The sequence below is a fragment of the Nyctereutes procyonoides genome, unplaced genomic scaffold, assembly GCF_905146905.1.
Source record: "Nyctereutes procyonoides isolate TBG_1078 unplaced genomic scaffold, NYPRO_anot_genome, whole genome shotgun sequence".
Taxonomy (NCBI): Eukaryota; Metazoa; Chordata; class Mammalia; order Carnivora; family Canidae; genus Nyctereutes; species Nyctereutes procyonoides.
This window is the reverse complement of record NW_026575020.1, coordinates 45,988,391-46,010,087: the sequence shown is the minus strand read 5'-3', so window position 1 is coordinate 46,010,087 and position 21,697 is coordinate 45,988,391. Positions and strand designations below refer to the sequence as shown.

Below are 21,697 nucleotides of genomic sequence, written 5' to 3'. Positions count from 1 at the left end.
GCACTATTGACATTTTGGGTCTGATAATTCTTTTCTAAAGGTTTTATTAATTTATTTGATATAGAGAGAGATAGAGAGAGAGCACACAAGCAGGGGGAAGGAGAAGCAGACTCCCAACTGAACAGCGAGCCCCATGTGGGGCTGGGATCATGACTTGAGCCAAAGGCAGACGCTTAACAGACTGAGCCACCTAGGCACCCCAGGTCTGATAATTCTTTGTGGGGGGTGGGGGGTGGGTGGGGAAGGGATGATTCTTGTATGTACTGCAGGATGTTTAGCAGTACCCCTGGCATCTGCCCACAAGACACCGGTAGCACCGCGCCCTGCCCACAAATTAGGGCAATGTCCCCAGACATTTCCAAAAATCCAGAGAGAAAACTGCCACCAGTGGAGAACCACTCTATACTAAGCTATACTAAGTAATGCCACAATTAGGTGGCCAGGCCTATGTCAGCCTGAAGCAGGGTACTCACCTCCATTCCATCCATGGCCATAGTGGCCAGGTAGTTAGGGTCCTGCTTGTTCCAGCAGAGGCGAAGCAGTGGGTGATGCTGTGGGTCTTCATAAATGATGGTGCTGTGTTCTAGATGGCGGAGGTCAAACATCCGCACCGAGCCATCAGCGCCCACAGAGGCAAACATGTCCCTGCCACCCCCAGCCCGACTAAATGCAATATCATAGACCTGTTGGTGAATAAGAAGCTTCTGTCAGTTCAGATCCGTGACCTTCCTTTCCTGGAGCAGGGAACTCTACTATCCCTAGTCCACCTAAACCCCCTCACAGTATCTGTGAGTCCTGGCGCCTAAGAGCTCTAACATCAGTGACTTTCCAAAGAACGAAGATCATTTTGCTATATAAACGAGATGGCTTCTTCCTGCATTCCTGCTTTATGAGCCTTTTGCCTCCAACCCTTGTGATAAGACAAAGAGCATATACCCTGCTGAGTAGCAGGGCACAAGTCAGAGCAAGTATTCTGCATGCTGTCAGCCAGTGGGTATCTTCTGCAACACTATAGAATTGAGACATTCATTTCCTGGGCCTTTGTGGCTTTCATTTGTGAGTGATCAGAGACAGATCCATGACCAAGTTAAGGCCATTAATTTGAGAGGCGGGAGCAGCCCCCCTGTGGCCACTTAATAGCAGTCAAGCTGGTTCTGCTGTGAAACCCAGACCTGAGACTCGTTTTCAAGAAAGAAGCAATAGCAGTTTTGAATCATGGGAGACTCAGATGTTCCTGTCTTCACAAGGAGGTTTAGTATCACTCTCTTGTCCCTAGGACATGCTATTTCTTCACCTAGTTGGTCTGTATCCATAAGTGAATCAATTTAGGTTTTGAATCATTGTTTTTTTTGCATTTATTACTTGCTGCAAACATTCCACACCACTAATCTAAGAGACAACACAGGCAGAGAGCTTCAGAGAAAGAAAGGGATGAAGAGAGACAGACAAAGCCAGAAAAGAGTGGAGAGAGAGAAAAACGGAAAAACCAAAGCCAAGGATCTCCCGGGGTCAAGGATAGTAACAGCTGCTTTCTGGTGAGATAGGAGTGGCTTCACTCACTTCACTCAATACCATAATTCTAGCCTTCTTGAAGTTCTGCCTGCTAAGGGACATTGTCAAGGAGCACTAATTTCTATTCAACCTCATAAATTCCTTTTTCTCTGGCTGACTATGAAATTATGTTTCTCTTCCTATGGTAGGGATTAGGAGTGGTTCAAAAGCATTTCCTTCTAAACCAAGGGAAGGTGACAACTCCTGGATATACACTACCCTCCTCCACGCCAAGCCCTGTACAGGCAGCAAGAGCCCCCAAACAAGTCTCCACTTTGGCAGAGAGAGGTGGACTGAGGAAGAGCAAAGGTCTAAGAGGTGTCTCTATTTCTCTAAGAGCCACCCTCCCAGGTTTGTTTCTTCAATTCGAGGTGCTGGCCCAGGGCCCATTTGCTGTTAAGATCCATCCCTGGCCCTTGTCCTAAGGAGAAGCTAAAGGGATTTCTCATCTCCTCTCTCTGTTCCCTCAAGTGTCTCTGGCAATGGCTGTGTTCCCTCCCTGGTTTTAGCTTTGGCCAGGGAGATCCAGCGCTGGGCTCCAGGAGCCCTGTTTCCTTCCTTTGCCCCCCTGGCCTACAGGCAGTAGCAGTTTCCTGATGCTCCTATTCTCCACATTACCTCACCGTTGCCAGTGTGGCTTCCCAGCTTCACCATCATCTGTGTAAGAAATGCCCTAGGTTAAATCCCAAGTTTAAATATTCAGAGTAGCTCTAGTCTTCTGGGTTGGCCCCTGACAGAGATGAGGAGACTAAGTTATCACATAACCAAAATGTAGCAACCTGTTCCATTTGATGTCCAGAGGATTTCCAGAAGTTCCTTACTGGTCCTCTCTATAGGACAAACTCTTCCTTTGCTCCTTGGCCTAGTAGCAGCCAAGTCCAACAGTCTTTTTTTTTTTTTTTTCAAGTCCAACAGTCTTGTAACAGAGCTTACCCTTAGGATCGCAGAAAGCCAAAGACCAACCAACCCCACGCTAAGAGCAATAACCTGGTCACCATCTTCCCATTCTGAGGACAACCTCAAGTGTCTGACCTAAGGTCAAGGCATTCTTTTTATCTGCACTAATATTCCTCGCTGTGCAGGGAAAGGGAGAAAAGAAAAGGAAACACTACCCACAGGAAATCAGAGTACAAGGAGCATGCCGCAGCTCTGGGAGGAAAAAATTTATGACCAGTTTCCAAAATCTCTCCTCTGAAGAATGCTTTGATGAAAACACAATCACAAATAGTTCTCCTCAGCTTTTCCAATAAACACAGGAGAAACATTACCATGAAAATAAACCATATTCCATTCCAGACTGTAAAAAAAATATTAAGAAACATACTAGAATTTCATAAAACAAGTTAGGAGAAAAAATGGTGATTCTTTTTTACTGCCAAGAAATTTTCCCTCTTTCTGGTTTCCCTCCACTCTCCCCTCCCCCCCAAAAAGTAAATATATTTCAAGACGTGATTTTTCAATCACATCAGATCCAATTAGAGAGTTCATTATTATAAAACAGCAATCTCTGACATGAAAACTATAGATATAAATTAAGTTGTTTATGTCAGCCAAAAAAACAAAACTAAAAATAGGTTTGTTTTTTGCTATTTGGACACATTACTACTTTCAATTTCAGCAACCAGACATCGGCATTATATTATGATTTTCCACGTACTTTGCAAAATAGTGAGACTGGTCTGACCTTGACCTGAAGGTGGTCTGACCTTGACCTGAAGGCAAAGAAAACAGCTAAGGAAACCAGGAAAGGAACAGCATCATTACCTCCTTGTCATGCGCGATCAGTTGGGTCTTCACATGACCAGACACAAGATTCACTCGCCCCAACACCTGCCCTGTCTCCAGCCCCCAGATGGTACAAGTCGTATCAATGCTGGAGGTACCTGGAAACAACCAGTGCAAGTCAGTGGCTGACAGGTGTGAGGTTTCCCTCCATGTGTCTACTGCTCTGTGTAGCCCAGGAGACGACATGCCACAGACACTTGCCAGCCAACAAGGGTCAAGTATTCAATTCCTATCCCAGGACCTTTAGACTCTGCTTACTGGAGAGACCAAATACACACACGTGGGAAGCTCAGCTCCCTATGAGGAATTAATGACCACATTCTATATTTAGCCACTTTCCCTCTGGCCCATTCTGGGCTGATGCGTGTACCTCCGGCCCAGTGTTCTATCTGAGGAAATGTATCTTTGCTTCTTCAAGCTGGAATACGCATCCCTTACCTAACAGATAAGGATCCACCTCATTCCAATCAAAGGAGGTTAGAGGAGCACAGAAATCTGAGTTCTTGTTGTTGTTTAGCAAACATTCCAGCCGGGTTTCTGTCTCACCAACCTGAAGAACAATAATTTTTAAAAATCAGCCAGTCTTATCTTCACAGAAAACCTTTAAAAGTTCTGTTTACCCAATGTTACTAAAGAAAAGACACGGGTGAAAAACATTTTTATCATAGAGCAATAAAATCCAGAGGAACTCCTTGAATGCTACTTCTATCCATGCTTTCTCCTCTGTCCAGTTTTGTTTTCTAAATTTTCACCGCCAGATTTTCCTAGAGGAGAGGTCTTCTTACCTTGTCCAACACAGAGTCTCTGCTGGGCACTATACCTCCAGGCTAGAAGAGATACTCTGACGAGCTCAACACAGAGCCTCTGCTGGGCACTATACCTCCAGGCTAGAAGAGATACTCTGACGAGCTCAACTAAGAGAGGAGATGAGGCTCCACAATCCACTCACATACTTTACTAGAATCAGTGGCCCAGTATTTTGTTTTTTAAATTTACTCAAAATATCTTGGCTAAGGACAGAGTAAGAAGCCCCAAACATCCTCCCCTCCCACCCCACACCCAGAAGATTCTCTTCATTTTATCAGGTTAATTGAGCCTCAAGTTTCCATAGCCTGACCGTGAGTAGCAGGGCTTCAAGGAATCTTGGCTAGATTTACTAGGAAATCTGCTGAGCCAAATGACGTCATTCTAGATCCGCTACCATTTGTCTCTCCTGGGGCTACAATGACACTCACAGCTTCCAACCCCAGTCTGTTCTCTGTTGACTCCACACTGCTTAAAAACAACTGCAAGGGAGAAAGCCCAGTGCTAACCGAGCACCTGCTTACCCTCCACACACGGAGATAGTCACCACTTGTTGCCAGTAGGTCTGGATAGACGCCTTTTGTATCAGGGATCCACATGAGCTTTGTAGTGGGGTACGGATGGTCAAAGGTGTTTCGGCAAATAAACTCCGAACTCTCTTCATCTAAACCAACAAGCTGAACCTTTAACGCAATCAAATTGAGCCACGTAAACATTTGTTTTTCTGGAGCAGCATCAAATACATCATATCCTTCCCTCTACCTCCCAACACTAGTAACGTGCTTACACATAAACATGCATCAAATGGGGCAGCCCAGGTGGCTCAGCGATTTAGTGCCGCCTCCAGCCCAGGGCCTGATCCTGGAGACCCAGGATTGAGTCCCGCGTCGGGCTCCCTGCATGGAGCCTGCTTCTCCCTCTGCCTGTGTGTCTGCCTCTCTCTCTCCCTCATTAATAAATAGATAAAATCTTTAAAAAAAAATAACATGCATCAAATGAAGATTCAAGAAACCAAACCACTGGATTGTCTAGGTGGCTCAGTTGGTTAAGTGTCTGACTCTAGATTTCGGCTCATGATCTTAGGGTTGTGAGATTGAGCCCTGTGCTGGGCTCTGTGCTGGGCGTGGAGCATGCTTAAGATTCTCTCTTCCTCTCCTTCCACCCCTTCCTCTACCCCCACCCCCTCCAAAAAACAACCCAAAGCACTGCAACTGGCACAAAAAAGCAGTTGCTACTGATGGCAAAGTTCCCTGGTTTCCAGCCTCTTTTTCTTAGCCAGTTTAGACCAATATTAACTTCCATTCTTTTCTGTCAAAGTCAATCTGGCTCAATGAGAAATGCCACTCAGTATACAGTTGTTTATGAACCCACCAACTGGAAGATGGAATGGAGAATCTTTGGTAAAGATCCATAACAAGTGGTTAAGGACAAACCACACAGCAGAAAGCAGAATTCCTTCTACTGTTAGTTGACTTCAATCTCAGATACCATTATCTTCTTGCCTCCCTTTTTTTTTAAACAGTTTTATTTAGGTACAGTTGCATGCAATAAAACTCACTTTAAATGTACAGTTTAATGATTTAGAATGTATACATTCATAGAGGCATATAGTTGGGAAACCCCTCATGATAATTAAGATATAGAACATTTCTATTACCCTAAAAAGTTCTCTTGGGCTCCTGTGCAGTTAATCCCTTACCTCTAGCCCCAAGCAACCACTAATCTACAGTTTGGCCCTTTCTGTAATACCATACAGATGGAATCATATAGCAATGAGTCTTGTGACTGGTTATTTTTCATACAATGCTCCTAGGAATCATCTTGTTACTGGGTTTATCAGTAGTGTTTTCTTTTTCATCGTTGAAAACATTGCATTATGTGGAAATACTATAATTTGGGTACCCATTTATTTACCAGCTGATGAACTTTTAGATTATTTCTAGTTTGGGATCATTATAAATATTGCTATGAATATTTTTGCATACATTTTTCTTGGATAAGCTTTTATTTCTCTTGGGTAGACAACTAAGAGTAGAATTGCTGGGTCATCTCATAAATGTACATTTAACTTGATTAAAAAACAAACAGCCAACCTGTTTTCTAAAGTGGCTATGTCCTTCTGCCTTCCCACTAGCAATATAGGATAGGTCCACACACTCCACATCCTTGTCAGCACTTGGTATTGCCAGTTTTTTTTTTTAATCATTCTAACAGGTATATAACAATATTTTCATTTGCATTTCCCTAGTAACTAGTGATACTATGTATCTTTTCATTTGCTTATTTGCCATCCCTATTTATTCTCCACTGGAGCCTATTCAGGTATTTTGTCCTTTTTAAAAAAAAAAAAAAAAAAAAAAAAAGACTTGCTTTTTTAGACTCAGAAAAACTGGGCAGAAAGTACAGTGTTCTACCTCCTGCCCTCAACACGTGTACACCACCTCTACTATCAAAGTACGTGTACCAAAGTGGTACATTTTCAACTGAAGAACCTACTTTGACACATAATCACCCAAAGTCTACAGTGTATATTAAAGTTTACTCTTTGGGGATCCCTGGATGGCTCAGCGGCTTAGCACCACCTTTGGCCCAGGGCATGGTCCTGGAGACCCGGGATCGGATCCCACATCGGGCTCCCTGCATGGAGCCTGCTTCTCCCTCTGCCTGTGTCTCTGCCTCTCTCTCTCTCTCTGTGTGTGTCTCTCATGAATAAATAAATAAAATCTTAAAAAAATAAAGTTTACTCTTTGTGTTGTACAATCTATAGATTATGACATGTGTCCACCATTACAATATCCTACAGAATAGTTTCATTTCATTCTTTACCAGGCTGTTTTCTTATTTCTTAAGTTTTTAGAGTTCTTTACATATTCTGGATATAAGCTCCCCCTGGTTATGTGTTTTACAAGTATCTTTTAATGGTCTATGGCTATTCCATCATTTTTTTTCAGCGTTCTTTGAAGAACAGAAATTTTATTTTTCGAAGTTTTATTTACGTAACTTCTACACCCTGTGGGACTCCAATTCATAACCTCGAGATTGAGTCACATGCTCTACAGACCAAGTTAGCCAGGCACCCTGAAGAACAGAAATTATAAATTCTGATCATGTCAGTTTATTGTTTCTTTTCTAACTCATGGTTTTGTGTCCTAGCTAGGAAATCTTTGATCCACTGCAGGCCACACATTTTTTTATGTTTTCTTCTAAAAGTTTTAAATAAATAAATAAATAAATAAATAAATAAATAAATAAATAAATAAATAAAAGTTTTAGAGTTTTAGGCTTTATATTTAGGCCTATGATCCATTTCAAGTTAATTGCTTTATATGATGCCAAGTATGAATCAAAGTTCGCTTTTTTTTCCATACGAATATCTGACTGTCCCAGCATCATGTGATGAAAACTATCCTTTCTCCTTTTAATTACTTTGGCCACTTTGCTGAAAATCAATTGACTGTCTATTTGCACATCTATTTCTAGACTCTATTCTGTCCGACTGATCTACATGCCTATCCATTTACCAGCACCACATTGTCTTGATTATAGCGGCTTTCCAGTGAAGTCCTGAAATCAGATGATGTGAGTTCTTCAATTTTGTTGTTTTCAGAATGGTTTAGCTATTCCATATATTTGCTTTTCTGTGTAAGTTTTAGAAGCCACTTATTAAATTCTACAAAAAGCCTGCTAAGCTTTGGCTTGGAATTGTGTTGCATCTATAAATCAGTCTGGAAAAACTGCTCTCTTAACAATAATGAGTCATCCAGCCTATAAATAGCATTTTTCTCCACTTATGTAGGCTTTCTTTAATTTCTCTCAGCAGTGTTTTGAAGTTTTCAATGTACCGGCCTTGCATTTTTTTTTCAATAACTTTATTCCTAAGTGTTTTTTATCCTATTAGAAATGAAATTATTTTAAAAATCCCATTTCCAATTGTTTATTGCCACTATATAGAACTGACTTTTGCACATTACTCTTAAATCCTGTAACTCTGCTAAATTAGTTATTAGTTTTAGTAGCTTTTTTGGTAGATTCCTAAGGATTTTTCTACGTGTATTTATAGATCTATCCATGCCTTTTAAAAACCTGATGATGACTAAATCTAAATATTCATTTTTATGGAACATCTACAGGCTTTCAAAAATCAAAAAATATGTGTTAAAGGAGATGATGTATGAAGACATAAAAGGAGAAAAAACCCATGGCTCTAAAAGTCAGTAACACTACCCTAAGACAGCAATGAAAGTGGTATCACAGATAATACATGATAGGCTGCTTATTTATAACACAGTTAATTGGTAAAAGTTTAGAAGAAAGAGCAATAATTCGAAGGGGGCAAGTGAGAAGTAGAGATAGGATCTGAGCAGTCTCCAAAGGTATGTGTAAAGGCTCTGGGGATGCAAAGAAGAAAGAGAAGCCACCTCAAGAGATGAGAGAGAAAGAACAAATCAATGTACTAAGGCAGCAAACTAAATGACCCAGCTAGGAGCAGCAAGAAAACCTATTTGAGAGGAACCATCTGAGACAGCAGTGCAGATGGTGCTGGGAAGGTGTGCCTGGGCAGGCTGCAGACCCCTGAAAGCAAACTGAGGACCTAGGTGGGCTTTCCCCTATGAATGTGTCTGAGAAGGTGGTCGTAGGACTATGAGGCCTTGGAGGTAAGATATGAGTCCTGGTAATGCTGGGCAGGACTGTCTGCCAGGCAAGGGGCTCAACCCAGAGACCCACAGGAAAACTGGAAAAGGTTAAGGGCCTATGGTGACAGGTAGTAAGAATGGCAGGGGACAACCAGGGATGGCCATTAGAGGGATTTTGGCTGAATGAACAGTTCTTTGAGAATTTAAAATTCGGACCTTTACAGAAAATAATAAAGAAGGAAGATTCTAGATGGAACAGGGAAAATTCGCATCAACTGTGGTGGGGAAGGGAGGAGAAAACATGAGAGGTTAAATTTTGGGGCTCATTGGGTAGAATAAAGAACAAGCCTCGCATACAGATTTTGAACCAGATACTTCATTTATGTACCTATTCAATGAATTTTAATGAGTGGCTACTAGGTGCCAGGCACTAAGTTCTGAGGATAGGGCAGCAAGCTCAAGAGACAAAAATCTCCCTAATCATGCAGGTAACGCTGTGGGGTTAAACTAGAGAAAACACTACATACCCTTCTAAAAGCTACCTTTCAAGTCATCAGATTCCCCCAACCTTGAAATATCAGATCCTGTGAGCATTTGCCCCTAATATCCTTTTTTTTTTTTTTTTCCCCTAATATCCTCTTAATGAGACATACAAGGCTCTTTTATTACCTGGCCCTAGCCTATCTTACTTCCACTCTTATTTATCTAGTCACTGCTGCTTATATTTTCAGGTTCCTTTCCTTACACTGCCCTCTCTGCTTGTAAAACCCTACCTCCTTTTGTCAACCTAAATCCCACCCAATTTCAGGAATCCAGAGCTCCTTACTTACTATATGCTAGTTGTAGAACCTTGGACATGTTACTTAACTTTGCTAAACTGGTTTTCCAATCTGTAAAGTGAAGACATTCACAGTACCTACCTCAGAGTTCTTTGTGACACTCTTTGTATGTAAACACCCTTTGTGGGCAGCCTGGGTGGCTCAGCGGTTTGGCGCTGCCTTCAGCCCGGGGTGTGATCCTGGAGACCCGGGATCAAGTCCCACATCGGGCTCCCTGCATGGAGCCTGCTTCTCTCTCTGCCTGTGTCTCTGCCTCTCTGTGTCTCTCATGAATAAATAAATAAAATCTTTAAAAAATAAATAAATAAATAAACAAACACCCTTTGTATGTATACTGCTTAGGCTAGTGTCATACTCAGTGTATGAGCTTTTAATATTACTACTATGTCTCACCTCCTTCATAAACCATCTATAGTCTCCCTGGTACAATGTGATCTTTCAGTACTGATCTATACCATTTCGTGACTAACCCCATACTGCCAAATGGAAGTACCTATATTATTGTCTTCTGCTATTTCACCCAGTAAATGCCTTTAAAACAGGGCTGGTCTTACTTCTGCTTGTACTGCAAACAGCAGTGGTCTCCAAATCTGGCCCCTTAGACTTACCTGGAGTGCTCTACACATTCCTGGGGTCCCTAGCTCTAGCTCAAGATTCTGACTCAACAAGTGTCTTGTAGGGCCCAGGAATCTATCTATATTCTTAACCTCCCTGGATGACTGATTTAGCAAGGTCTGACCACCTCTGCACAACAGTACCTAACCCAGGAAAGTAGGTAATGGCTGGGATTTCATCTTTCCTGATCTTCCCAAAGACTTCACAAGTTTGCACAGACCTGTTTTATCCTTAACCGGACTTCAGCTCTTTTCTCTAACTATTGAGAGGAATAACAACTGGCTCTCACTGTTACTGTTTTTTGTTCAAATATAGGTTTAAGGGACGTCTGGGTCCTCAGCAGTTGAGTGCCTGCCTTTGGCTCAGGGCGTGATGACTACATTCTGGAGTCCCAGGATCGAGTCCCAGAGTCCCTGCATGGAGCCTACTTCTCCCTCTGCCTGTGTCTCTGCCTCTCCATCTCTCATGAATAAATAAAATCTTAAAAAAATAAAATAAAATCAACAAATACATGTTTAAAATGAGATGATGAAAGAAATAGAAGTTTTCTGTGAATATTCACATAACAGAGAGTGAAGTGGTAGTCTCCCATTAACTCCACCCCCCCAGTTCAACTTACTCTCAAACCAGTTTGCTGTGTAGCTTTCCCAATGGTCTTCAGTGCATTTGTATGTATACGTACAAATCGCTTCTCGGCCTTTTGGCTAAGATCAAGTGTATGTATACGTACATGGTAGGGTGTTTTAAAAAACATAAAGAAGCCTGGACCATATAATGTATTCTGCAACTTGCTCTTAACTTATCTTGGAAGGTCTTCTCATGTTTACCTCATTCTTCTGTAGCAGGCCATGTTAAGCACATCATAACTTATTAACCATTCAGTCATTGTGATTATAGCCCATTGTTTTGCTATTATACTTCGTGCACATGTGCAAATGCTTTATTGAATAGATTGCTAGAGGTATAATTATTGCATTACATTTTAAATGTTAGTACCATAGAAACTATGAGATGAGTGTTAAGCTTTAAAAAGTTTATAGATTTGATCCAAGAGATTTGAAGTTGCTTCCATGTATACTTCCTAAACAGTATACAAGAGTGCCAATTTCTCCATAACTTTTAAAACACTGAAAATAATCTTTTACATTTTTGCTAATCTGATGGATAAAAAAAGTATTTCACCATTTTACTCTTGATGCTGAGCATATTTGTTTACTATTTCTACTTCTGATTAATAGTAACAATTGTTAATCATCTATGTGCTTATGGTGGGCCAAGTACAAGCACAGTGTTTACTGCAAGCACTACCTCATTTAATCTTCTCACCATCTTCACAACGTAGGTACTATTCTTCTTTCCACTTTCCTAAGATACTAAGTAAAAGAGACGGTAAGTATCCTGCCAACAATCATGAAGCTGTCCTTTAAAGATTTTTAATATATAAATATTTATTTGTTTATTTATTTATTTATTTATTTATTTATTTATTTATTTATTTATTTAAGAGAGAGAGAGAGAGAGAGAGAGAGAGAGAGAGAGTGCATGTGCATGCCAGGGGAGGGGCAGAGGGAAACAGAGACTCTCAGGCTCAGGGCTCAATTTCATGACCTTGAGACCACAACCTGAGCCAAAATCAAGTCAGACATCAAACTGACTGAGCCACCCAGGTGCCCCTGAAGCTGTCTTTTAAATCTTTTTTTTTTTAAAAGATTTTATTTATGAGAGAGAGAGAGAGAGAGAGACAGGCAGAGGGAGAAGCAGGCTCCATGCAGGGAGCCTGACGTGAGACTCTATCCCCGGTCTCCAGGATCACGCCCTGGGCTAAAGGTGGCACTAAACCACTAAGCCACTGGGGCTGCCCTGAAGCTGCCTTTTAAATATAGGTAATCCTGTCTCACAGCCCAAGCTCTTCACTATTATGCTATAAAAACACCGACCTAAAACATTTGCCCAGTTTACTGAGTTGTATCTATCTTTTTCTTGTTGATTTATAGGAACTCTTATAGATGATTACTATGCCTTTGATAAATTTGTCCATAAAACTCTGAGAGTGGTGCTTTTTTGAGAATAGATTTTTGACTACATTTTCAATTCTCCAAAAAAAAAAAATCCTTAGGAATTTAATTATTCAGATATTCTCCTGAATTTTGGCACTTTGTTTTGCCTTAAAACTATGCTTCACCTAGGCTTTTGACTATGGCCTTAAAAAACCATTAGTAGCACTCTCAATCCTTGCACCCTCCCTCCTACTCCATATGTCCACCTATGTCCACAGGAAAGGGAGTTTCTGTCCCTGTCCCCCATGGGAAAAAATACTGAGGGTGAGGAGTTCTGCTCTTGCATCCCCACCCCTAATGAGCTCCAACTGTTAAACTGACCAAAGCATGAGCCAGGCATGTGTACATGTCCTACTAGGGGGCCTGACTGCTGTTAGGCAGGCACAACTGCACCTACTCTTGCCCAGCCTGCTCCTAGATGGAGAGGCAAACCAGCTACTCATCATGGGTCTGGTCATCCTTTGCTCCAGTTTCTCTCCACGTTCACCTGAGGAGGTGAGGCCAGGTTGCATCTGCCCATAAATCAGACGTGGAAAAGCAGAAAGTCTCACTTAAGTTAAGGCTAATCTGCATTTCTCCAACTTAGTTTACCAGGGAGTAGCATCATACTGGAGGTGCCTGTTCAGCCATTAGCAGAGTGGGGCTAGACTTCTCCTTTGGCTATTATTACTACTGGTATATAAGTTCCTTGATAAGAAGCTCCCAAGGGGAAAGGTGGTGACTGGTAGAATTTAGACACCAAAATTCTACCCTTAACACCTTACACCTTCTATATTTTCTTGCTCAGACTTACAAGTTCCAACTAAATGACCTTTTTTAATTAATTTTTCATGATCTTTTAATTGGGTTTATCTTATTCTTTAAATTAACTTCTGTAGGGCAGCCTGAGTGGCTCAGCGGTTTAGCGCTGCCTTCAGCCCAGAGCGTGATCCTGAGGTCCCGGGATCAAGTCCCACATAGGGCTCCCTGCATGGAGCCTGTTTCTTCCTCTGCCTGTGTCTGTGCCTCTCTCTCTGTGTGTGTCTCTCATGAATAAATAACATATTTTTTTAAAAATAAAAAATAAATTAATTAACTTTTGTAGATTGTTGAAGAATTATAAAATGTATGACCATTGTATAAGACCAAAGTGTAGGTACACAAAAAAGTGAATAACTTCCCCTCATCCCATACCCAATATATCACTGTGGAGGCCGAGAAAAATTAAGGCCATTCCACCTCAAGTTTAGCATTAGCACAAGTACAGCCATCTTAGGCCCCTGTGAATAAGAGCTGAACTTTACAGGAAAAACTGCAGAATGTCCTCGGTAGGGAATCCCATATCAGAATGAGAACAGAGCCCAAGCCAGTGGCAGAAAGTCCCATGTTAGAATGAGAACAGAGCTCAATGCCCTTGAAAGCCCCATATCAGAATGTAAACAGAACTTGAGAAATTCCTCCAATTCCTCCACCCCTTCTGAAAATCCCCTAGACCAGCCCATAAAAAAACCACCTGTAACCCACTTCGGGGTCCAAGTCCCTGCTCCGCTGTGTCGCGTATACGAGCTTACTAATAAACCCTCGTGCGCTTGCATCTGTGTCGGCTCCGTGGTGGTTTCTCGGATTTGCAATCTTGGGCACAACGTCACAATTATTTACTGTATATTGCTTCTTTATGCTCAAACATATATACACACAAGTATAGGGTTTTCTCTCAACTTTTAGAAAAATGGAATACTCTGGGGATCCCTGGGTGGCTCAGCGGTTTAGCTCCTGCCTTCGGCTCAGGGCGTGATCCTGGAGTCCCGGGATCGAGTCCCACATCGGGCTCCCTGCATGGAGCCTCCTTCTCCCTCTGCCTGTGTCTCTGCCTCTGTGTGTGTGTGTGTATGTGTTTTTCATGAATGAATAAATAAATAAAATCTTAAAAAAAAAAAAGACTTACAAGTTCCAGTGCTATAATCTTTTCATTAATACTATACTATATCCAATGCTATAATCTTTTCATTAATTTAACAAAATGAGGACATCCCTCAGGTAAATACAGAGATCCAACTCATTCTTTAACTGATGCCTACATATTCCGTGGAATAATGTACCATACTATGTTGGTCAACAACTCTCCTAATGATGCATGTTGTTTCCCTTTTTTGCCACTACTTAACATGCCCCATACGTGTGTGCTTATATACTATCTTTATTTCTGAAGGCCAATCCCAAGAATGAGACTGCTGTATTAGAAGGTATAAATATTGCATTTATTTATTCATTTTAATGCAGCAATACTTGTTTTAATCAATTCTTTTTTTAAATTTTTATTATTTTTTTAATCAATTAATTCTTAAATTTATTTTTTAAGTAGGCTCTATCCCCAAGCCCAATGTGGAACTTGAACTCATGACCCTAAGATCAAGAGTTACACGCTTTACCAACTGAGCCAGCCAGACACCCCAAGATATGTGCATTTTTAGTTTTATGGGATGCTGAATTACTTTCCAAATAGGCTATAGCAATTCACACTCCTACCAGCATGTGTTCATTTCCTCATACCATCAACAACACTAGAAGCAGTTAACTTTATTTTTATCAATTTAAAAGGAAAAAAAATTACTTGGTCAATTCTCATTTCCCTTAACTACCTGTGAGGTTGAGCATCTTCTCCTATTTATTCAACATTCACACTTGCTCCTATGAACTAGCTATTTATACTTGGTCCATTTTTCTATCACATTAACCTGTCATGTTTTGAAAGTATTTCCCCTGGCCTACCATTTGTCTTTTGACTTTATCCACAGCATTATCTTCTCACACAGAAATGTTTTATTTGTATGTAATATGATCTGCCAATCTTTTCCTTATTTGACTCTGGATTTAACGATTGGTTTTAAGATTGTCTTCTCTTCTGCTCACCCCTACTGCCTCAGTACAAATTTCCTAATCAGTTTTCTTCTATTATTGTGACTTTTCTTAACATTTAAATATTAGATCTAGAATTGATTTTAATATACAACATTAATTAGCAGGCTCTATTTTTTTCTGGCAGACAGCCAATTATGCCAATATAATTTATTAATTTTTTTCCTAGTGAATTAAGGTTTTATCTTACCACATACTACATTTCTATATATACTTAGATCCATTTTGGAACATTCTATGTGGTTCCAATAATCTCTCTGGCTATAACTATACCAATCCAGTGTATTTATTCTATTTTATTCTGATAGGGCAATTGTTTCCCTTTGTTTTTCAACACGTTCTTTTTTTTTTTTTTTCCACATTTGTATATATTTATTTTTAAGGCTCTGGTGACAAACAATATTCCAGTTCTGGCTCTGCTTTTACCATCTATGTCACTTTGGGTAAGTCATTTATCATATCTGGGCCTCAGTTCTCTCATCCTCCCTTAAGTTTTGATATGTAGTAATTTTTCCTAATCAACTGACTTCCCTTAACTTAAAAAATTTATTTTCTTAGTACATGGCCCATTTTTGTAAATTGAGTTATCTTTTCTAAAAGTGCATTATTTTGGGGTGCCTGGGTGGCTCAGTTGGTTAAGCATCTCCCTTTGGCTCAGGTCATGATTCCAGGTTCCTGGGATCTAGATCTGTATTGGGCTTCCTGCTCAGCAGGGAGCCTGCTTCTCTCTGTCCATCTGCCACTCCTTCTGTGGCTCCTGCTACTTGTTCTCTCTCTCTCAAATAAATGAATAAAATCTTTTTTTAAGTGAATTATTTTTACAACATAAATCTATATTCTTACGCATATTCTCAGGTATTTATAGTGGCGCAATCTATAATAATTGCACATTTGTAGACATTGCTCAATTACCTTCTGTCATCAAATGTGGTACTCCTAATTTCTCCTCTTCAAGAGGACTCAACTGTTTTTGCCTGGCTGCCCAATTCTTTCTTCATCCTTAAAACTGAGCAACTTTCCTAAGAAAGTTTTCAGTGTCAATGTTTTGTGTTCATTTTTCTTGAGAGAAAGAGTTTAAACTCATTACTTTAAACTTTTATTTCCATAAAGTCTTTTTTTAAAAAAGATTTTATTTATTTATTCATGAGAGACACACACAGAAAGAGAGGCAGAGATACAGGCAGAGGGAGAAGCAGGCTCCATGCAGGGAGCCTGATGTGGGACTTCATCCCGGGACCCCAGGATCATGCCGTGGGTCAAAGGCAGGCTCTATACCACTGAGCCACCAGGGCTGCCCTAAACTGTGGATATTACTATGTCAAAATGGATATTATTATGTCAAATGTCTCCTAAGACACATATATGCAGGGTGCATGGGTGGTGCAGTCAATTGAGCAGCCAATTCTTGGTTGGCTCAGGTCATGGTCTAAGGGTCATGGGATAGAGCCCCATGTCAGGCTCCATGCTCGGTGTGGAGCCTATTTGAGGTTCTCTTTCCCTATGCCCCTGCCCCCACACCTCCACCCCCAATCTCTCTATAAAATAAGTAAATAAATCTCTAAATAAGCCTATATGCAACATAAAATATTTACTGCAAAGAGACATGACCACATCTTCACTTTCAAATGCTTTCATGAGTAACAACATAAGTTACTATTCACATAGTAAAATTCACATCTTACATTTTAAAAAAATTTAAAAGATGTCATGCCTATCTTGTTATTTCATGCTCCCTGGGAGAGGAAACTGTATTTCACTTTATTACACACAGTGCTAGTATCAACATGAAGATGAGTGTGTATATACATGTAATTCTTTTTTTTTTTTTTTTTTTTTTTTTTAAGTAGGCTCCAGTAGGCACCCAGCATGAAGCCCAAAGTGGGGCTGGATCTCACAACCCTCAGATCAAGACCTGAACCATTATCAAGAGTCACTCAACCAACTGAGCCACTCAGGCACCTCCGTATATATGTAATTGTGTTAAAGCCCCAAGTTATGCAAATCAATAGGCCACTCCAGTCAGTGGAACATTTTCTATGATTGTTAATACAACCAAAATCAGCTAAGCAAAATCCTGTGAGAATAAACCAGCTTTTCTTAATCTTTTCCATTTGTCCTCCCTTCAAGCCTGTTCTTGACTGAGTATTGTTGATCAGTGTCTGCAGAGGAGCCTTGCCTTGTCAAACTCTCTGATGAATTCTGTCATAGTACCCTGTCAGCTCAGAGACTAAGCCAACAGCTCTAGCATCCTGGCCTCAGGCAAGCCAGACTATCTACAGAACACAGATTCATTCCTTGCTCAAATCACAGCTTCTCCAGTAAGTCTGTATGAACCAGGTTAGGACAAAAAGTAATAAAGCAGCAGCACTTTTATCCAGTGGTCCCATGGAGGAATTAGTCCTCTCACTGTCTAGAAAAAAGAAAGGAGGAAGTTAAAATCAGAAGAGATTTATATTTTAAATTCCCCTGGCTGACAGTCTTGACAGGGACTGATGGAGCACTGCAAAATTCTATCTATCATAAATACTTAGGTGTACTAAAACACTTTGTCTTTTTTGTTGCCAATTTTCTATCTGGTAGCAAAGGCCACAGAAGGTTACTAAGTATCATAATTGTGCCTAAAACACTTACGTATGTGTTCAATACATGTCTGTTGAATTAAATGAAGAGATTCCTGAAGGGCTGCCACAAATACTAAGGAACGAAAATTTATATGCCAGAGTCAAAATCATTATGTGCCAAATAGATAAAATAACTACTTTAAAATCTCAGAGGTATCAACACAGGCCGAAAAGGCAAGCAGTCATCCCATGTGTATTTCAAGTACAAGATAGTCTTATCCAGATTCACTACCAGTATTTTTCAAAAAGCATCAGGTATACCTATTTCTCTCTTCAGAACCTCAAAATGTTTTCTAGATGCTAAATCTTAAAGCATGATGGTCAGCTAGATAAATATTAGGAAAAAATAAACCCCTATCAATCTGCCAATTCTATTCAAAACCAACCCTAAAACATGCAAATAAGTGAAAAGAAGCCCAGGAACTGGTACCATCTTTTGCCCTAAAACAGCAAATACCGCCTGTCTAAAGATCATAGATATGGTCAAAACTCAGGAGATGTACCAGCATTCTAATACCAGCTATTGTGTCTAAGCCAGGTAGAATAAGAGAAAATGGGCTTAAACTGGTATATTACAGTACCTGAGTCTGACTACAAGAAGCTTCTAGACCACAAAAATGGATTTAGTTGAAAGGAATCAAGGGAATTTTTTCCTCCAGGTCTTTAAAAAGCAAAAAGTAATGAACATGATATTTTAAGGTAGCTTTCTGGCCTGGGGTCTTGATTCCTCTCTGGAAAATATAAGTAACATTTATATAACACCTATATAATTCTCCTTGATTATATTTCAATGATACAGATACAGTAATGATGATTAAATAACAACAGCCAACATTTCTAAATTGCTTACCATGTATGTCCCAGGCAGAGTTCCTAAACGCATTACATATATATTAACTCATTTAGTATTACTTATTACCTTCATCTTACAGATGAGCAAACAGGCACAAACATTAATTTGCCCAAAGCCACACAAAACTGGGAAGAGGTAGGACTGAAACCTCAACACCAAATACCTCAAAGGGACTATCTGGTAATAGAGCTTTTTGCATGGGACAGAAGAGCAGAATCAAAGTTCAGGTACATGTTAGATACAGAAAGATAGGATTCCTGCCTCTGGTCAGCAGATGCCAAAGTAATCCTCGGGTAATGTTCTTAGAGTGCCATCTGGACCACCTATTTCTGATTCAGTTGAGCGTCTGTTAACTTCAGAGGTGGAGCCCAGGAATGTGCAAATCCCTCAGAGGAATCTCAAACACACTAAAATTTAGAAAACCATCACTCCAACACCAATGCTGCTATATCCCCCAGTAGAGACCACAAAAAGATGAAACACAAATACTGATAATGAGACTTCTTATTCCAAATGTAGTTGATAGAATCTGGCTCTTTAAAACAATTCCCAAATTTATTCAGATGATGGAACACTTGAAAGTCAAGTTGTTGAAATACTAATAAAATTTATTTCTACTGAACTACAAATACAAATAATTTTACTATAGGAAAAATGATTACATTACTACAAACCTTTTAGAAATTATAATCATGTATTCTGATGTCAGTGTCTCCACATTAAAATGACCATTTCTGGATCATCTTTTTTTTTCATCATTTCTTTTTCATCAATGTTAAAAGCTGTGTCCATTTATTTTGCCCTCTACTGGTAATCACTATCGACAGCAAGCAGGTAACAAAGATCTGAAAATTCCAACCAATAACTCTTAAATTTCTCTAAATTGTGAAGTCCAGCACCTCCTTAGTAAAAGTTTTGTCCAAAACTGAGCCTAAGAGGCATTGTGTTAGAGTGGTATTTACTACTCACCAGCCCCTAGGCACAGATCCTTTACATCAGGGTTTAACTTGAGGTCCATGAACTTGAACTGGAAAATCACATTTCACATTTTCACTAACCTCTGGCTGAAATTTAGCATTTCCTTCCATTATGAAAGGAGACAACTACTGACAACCAAGTCAATATCTGACTTTGTCACTAACAGAAATCATATTTTTATCATATCACATTACTATAATTAACCATCTTGAAATGCTATTTATCCTCACACTACTTTAAAATTATAGTCATATTTACACTGGATGGTGTAATCTAATGAATTAATTAAAAAGTACAGGGGCACCTGCGTGGTTCAGTCAGTTACGTGTTCAACTCTTGGTTTTGGCTCAGGTCATGATCTCAGGATTATGCTCAAGCCCCATCCAGGGGCTCTGCACTCAGCAGGGAGTCTGCTTGAGATATTCTCTCTCTCTCTGGACCTCCCCCACTCCCTAAAAAAAAAGTACCTGTTACTATAACTCCACTTTTTAAAAAATGTTTTTGATAACCGTAGTTCAATAAAATCAATTTCCTTCGTAATCCTATGTATTTTATGCATTTGAAAATGTAATTATGAAAAGAGGTCTACTGGCTTCAGATTCCCAAGGTGTCCATAGCATGCATACATCCGCATATATACATACACACTTTAAGAACCCTGACTTCGAGAAGTTGGGGCTCAAAAATAGCTTTAAGGTACTGGCTTGCCTACATCATGCCCACGAGTTAAGATAGAAATAACTGCTTATCTCATGATTACTGGGATTATCTGTTTACATTTCACTACTGAGACCCATAGTCCCTGTGTGCCTGGCACAAAGGAGTTCCACTAGGCTGCTAAATGAAAGGACAAACTTTGGGGTAGAGTTCCTATAAGTGAAGTTAACCCCAGTTACTTCACTGATTGTACCAGGAGCCTAACTGTGGCTTAGCTCCTCCTTTCTTAGAAATGAGGCAGCTTCATCTTACCCAAATTGACTCTGGAAGACCTTATGAGAAAAAAGGGGCCACCAATTTGAGTAAAAAAAACTCAAGTCCTGGGCAGCCCCGGTGGCGCAACGGTTTAGCGCCGCCTGCAGCCCGGGGTGTGATCCTGGAGACCTGGGGTCGAGTCCCACGTCGGGTTCCCTGCATGGAGCCTGCTTCTCCCTCTGCCTGTGTCTCTGCCTCTCTCTCGCTCTCTCTGAATGAATAAATAAATAAACAAATCTTTAAAAAAAAAAAAAACTCAAGCCCTATGAAAGATATATTTTACTGTTTTTTTTTAAAACACATATTCTTAAATAATAGTTCTAGTGGTCTCAATTTTACTAACATAGTTTCCACATCAGGACTTTGAATTCCATTCCATTCTGCTATCCACTATGGGGCATAAGGAAGTGGGAGCCAATACAGAAAATAAAACTATGTCTTGCTCAGGACTCTCTGCTTTCTGTAGACAATAGGGAGACTTCAGTATCAGTGTGTAGTCCCTGGGATTTGTATGTAAATTGTGTATATTATATCTGGGCAATGAGAGTCCTTCGTTTTCATCAGTTTCTCAAAGGGGATTCTAGAAGGACACCTGGGTGGCTCAAATAGTTCAACATCTGCCTTCGGCTCAGGTAATGATCTCAGAGTGCTGGGATAAAGTCCTACAATGGGCTCCCTGCTCAGCGGGGAGAGTTTGCTTGTCCCTCTCCCTCTCGCACCCCCAGCTCATGCATGCAAAGTTGAGACCTAGACTCTAGAGAAATGCTTCCGGAAAACTGTAAACAAACTTACAATGCACAAATGTTTTTTAATAAGACCTTTATGTGTAAAAAAGAACTCTTCCTACAACAAACTGTAGGTCAGAAATAATAAGATTAACCTGTGCAACACCCCACAGCTAGTTAGTGGACTAGACAGAACCAAATTCCACTTGGCTTTTTCCCCTGCACCATGCCTATCACTGTACACACAGTTTTATTCTTAAGTCCTGATGTTCATGGTGTCAAGCAGGAGTTGAAGAAGGCTTTAAACACCACTAGCCAAGGCTCTCAGTTGCTCTGTTCTCACTCTCACAGTGTTTAATACAGTAAGT

The 21,697-nt window shown here is 40.3% G+C and overlaps 1 protein-coding gene across 2 annotated transcripts in view; it reads right to left on the bottom strand.

The window, feature by feature from the left end:
* DCAF7 (DDB1 and CUL4 associated factor 7) overlaps nt 1–21,697 on the bottom strand; it is a 31,005-nt gene that overhangs the window by 8,086 nt on the left and 1,222 nt on the right. For both annotated transcript variants that reach the window (XR_008664858.1, XM_055328324.1), the window contains exons 2-5: nt 4,665–4,823; nt 3,775–3,886; nt 3,316–3,434; nt 474–683 (exon numbers count right to left, since the gene is read on the bottom strand). Coding sequence is in view for 1 of the 2 variants with exons in the window: in XM_055328324.1 (XP_055184299.1) it covers nt 474–683; nt 3,316–3,434; nt 3,775–3,886; nt 4,665–4,823 (600 nt within the window). In the remaining variant the exon portion in view is untranslated. The remainder of the gene's footprint in view (nt 1–473; nt 684–3,315; nt 3,435–3,774; nt 3,887–4,664; nt 4,824–21,697) is intronic.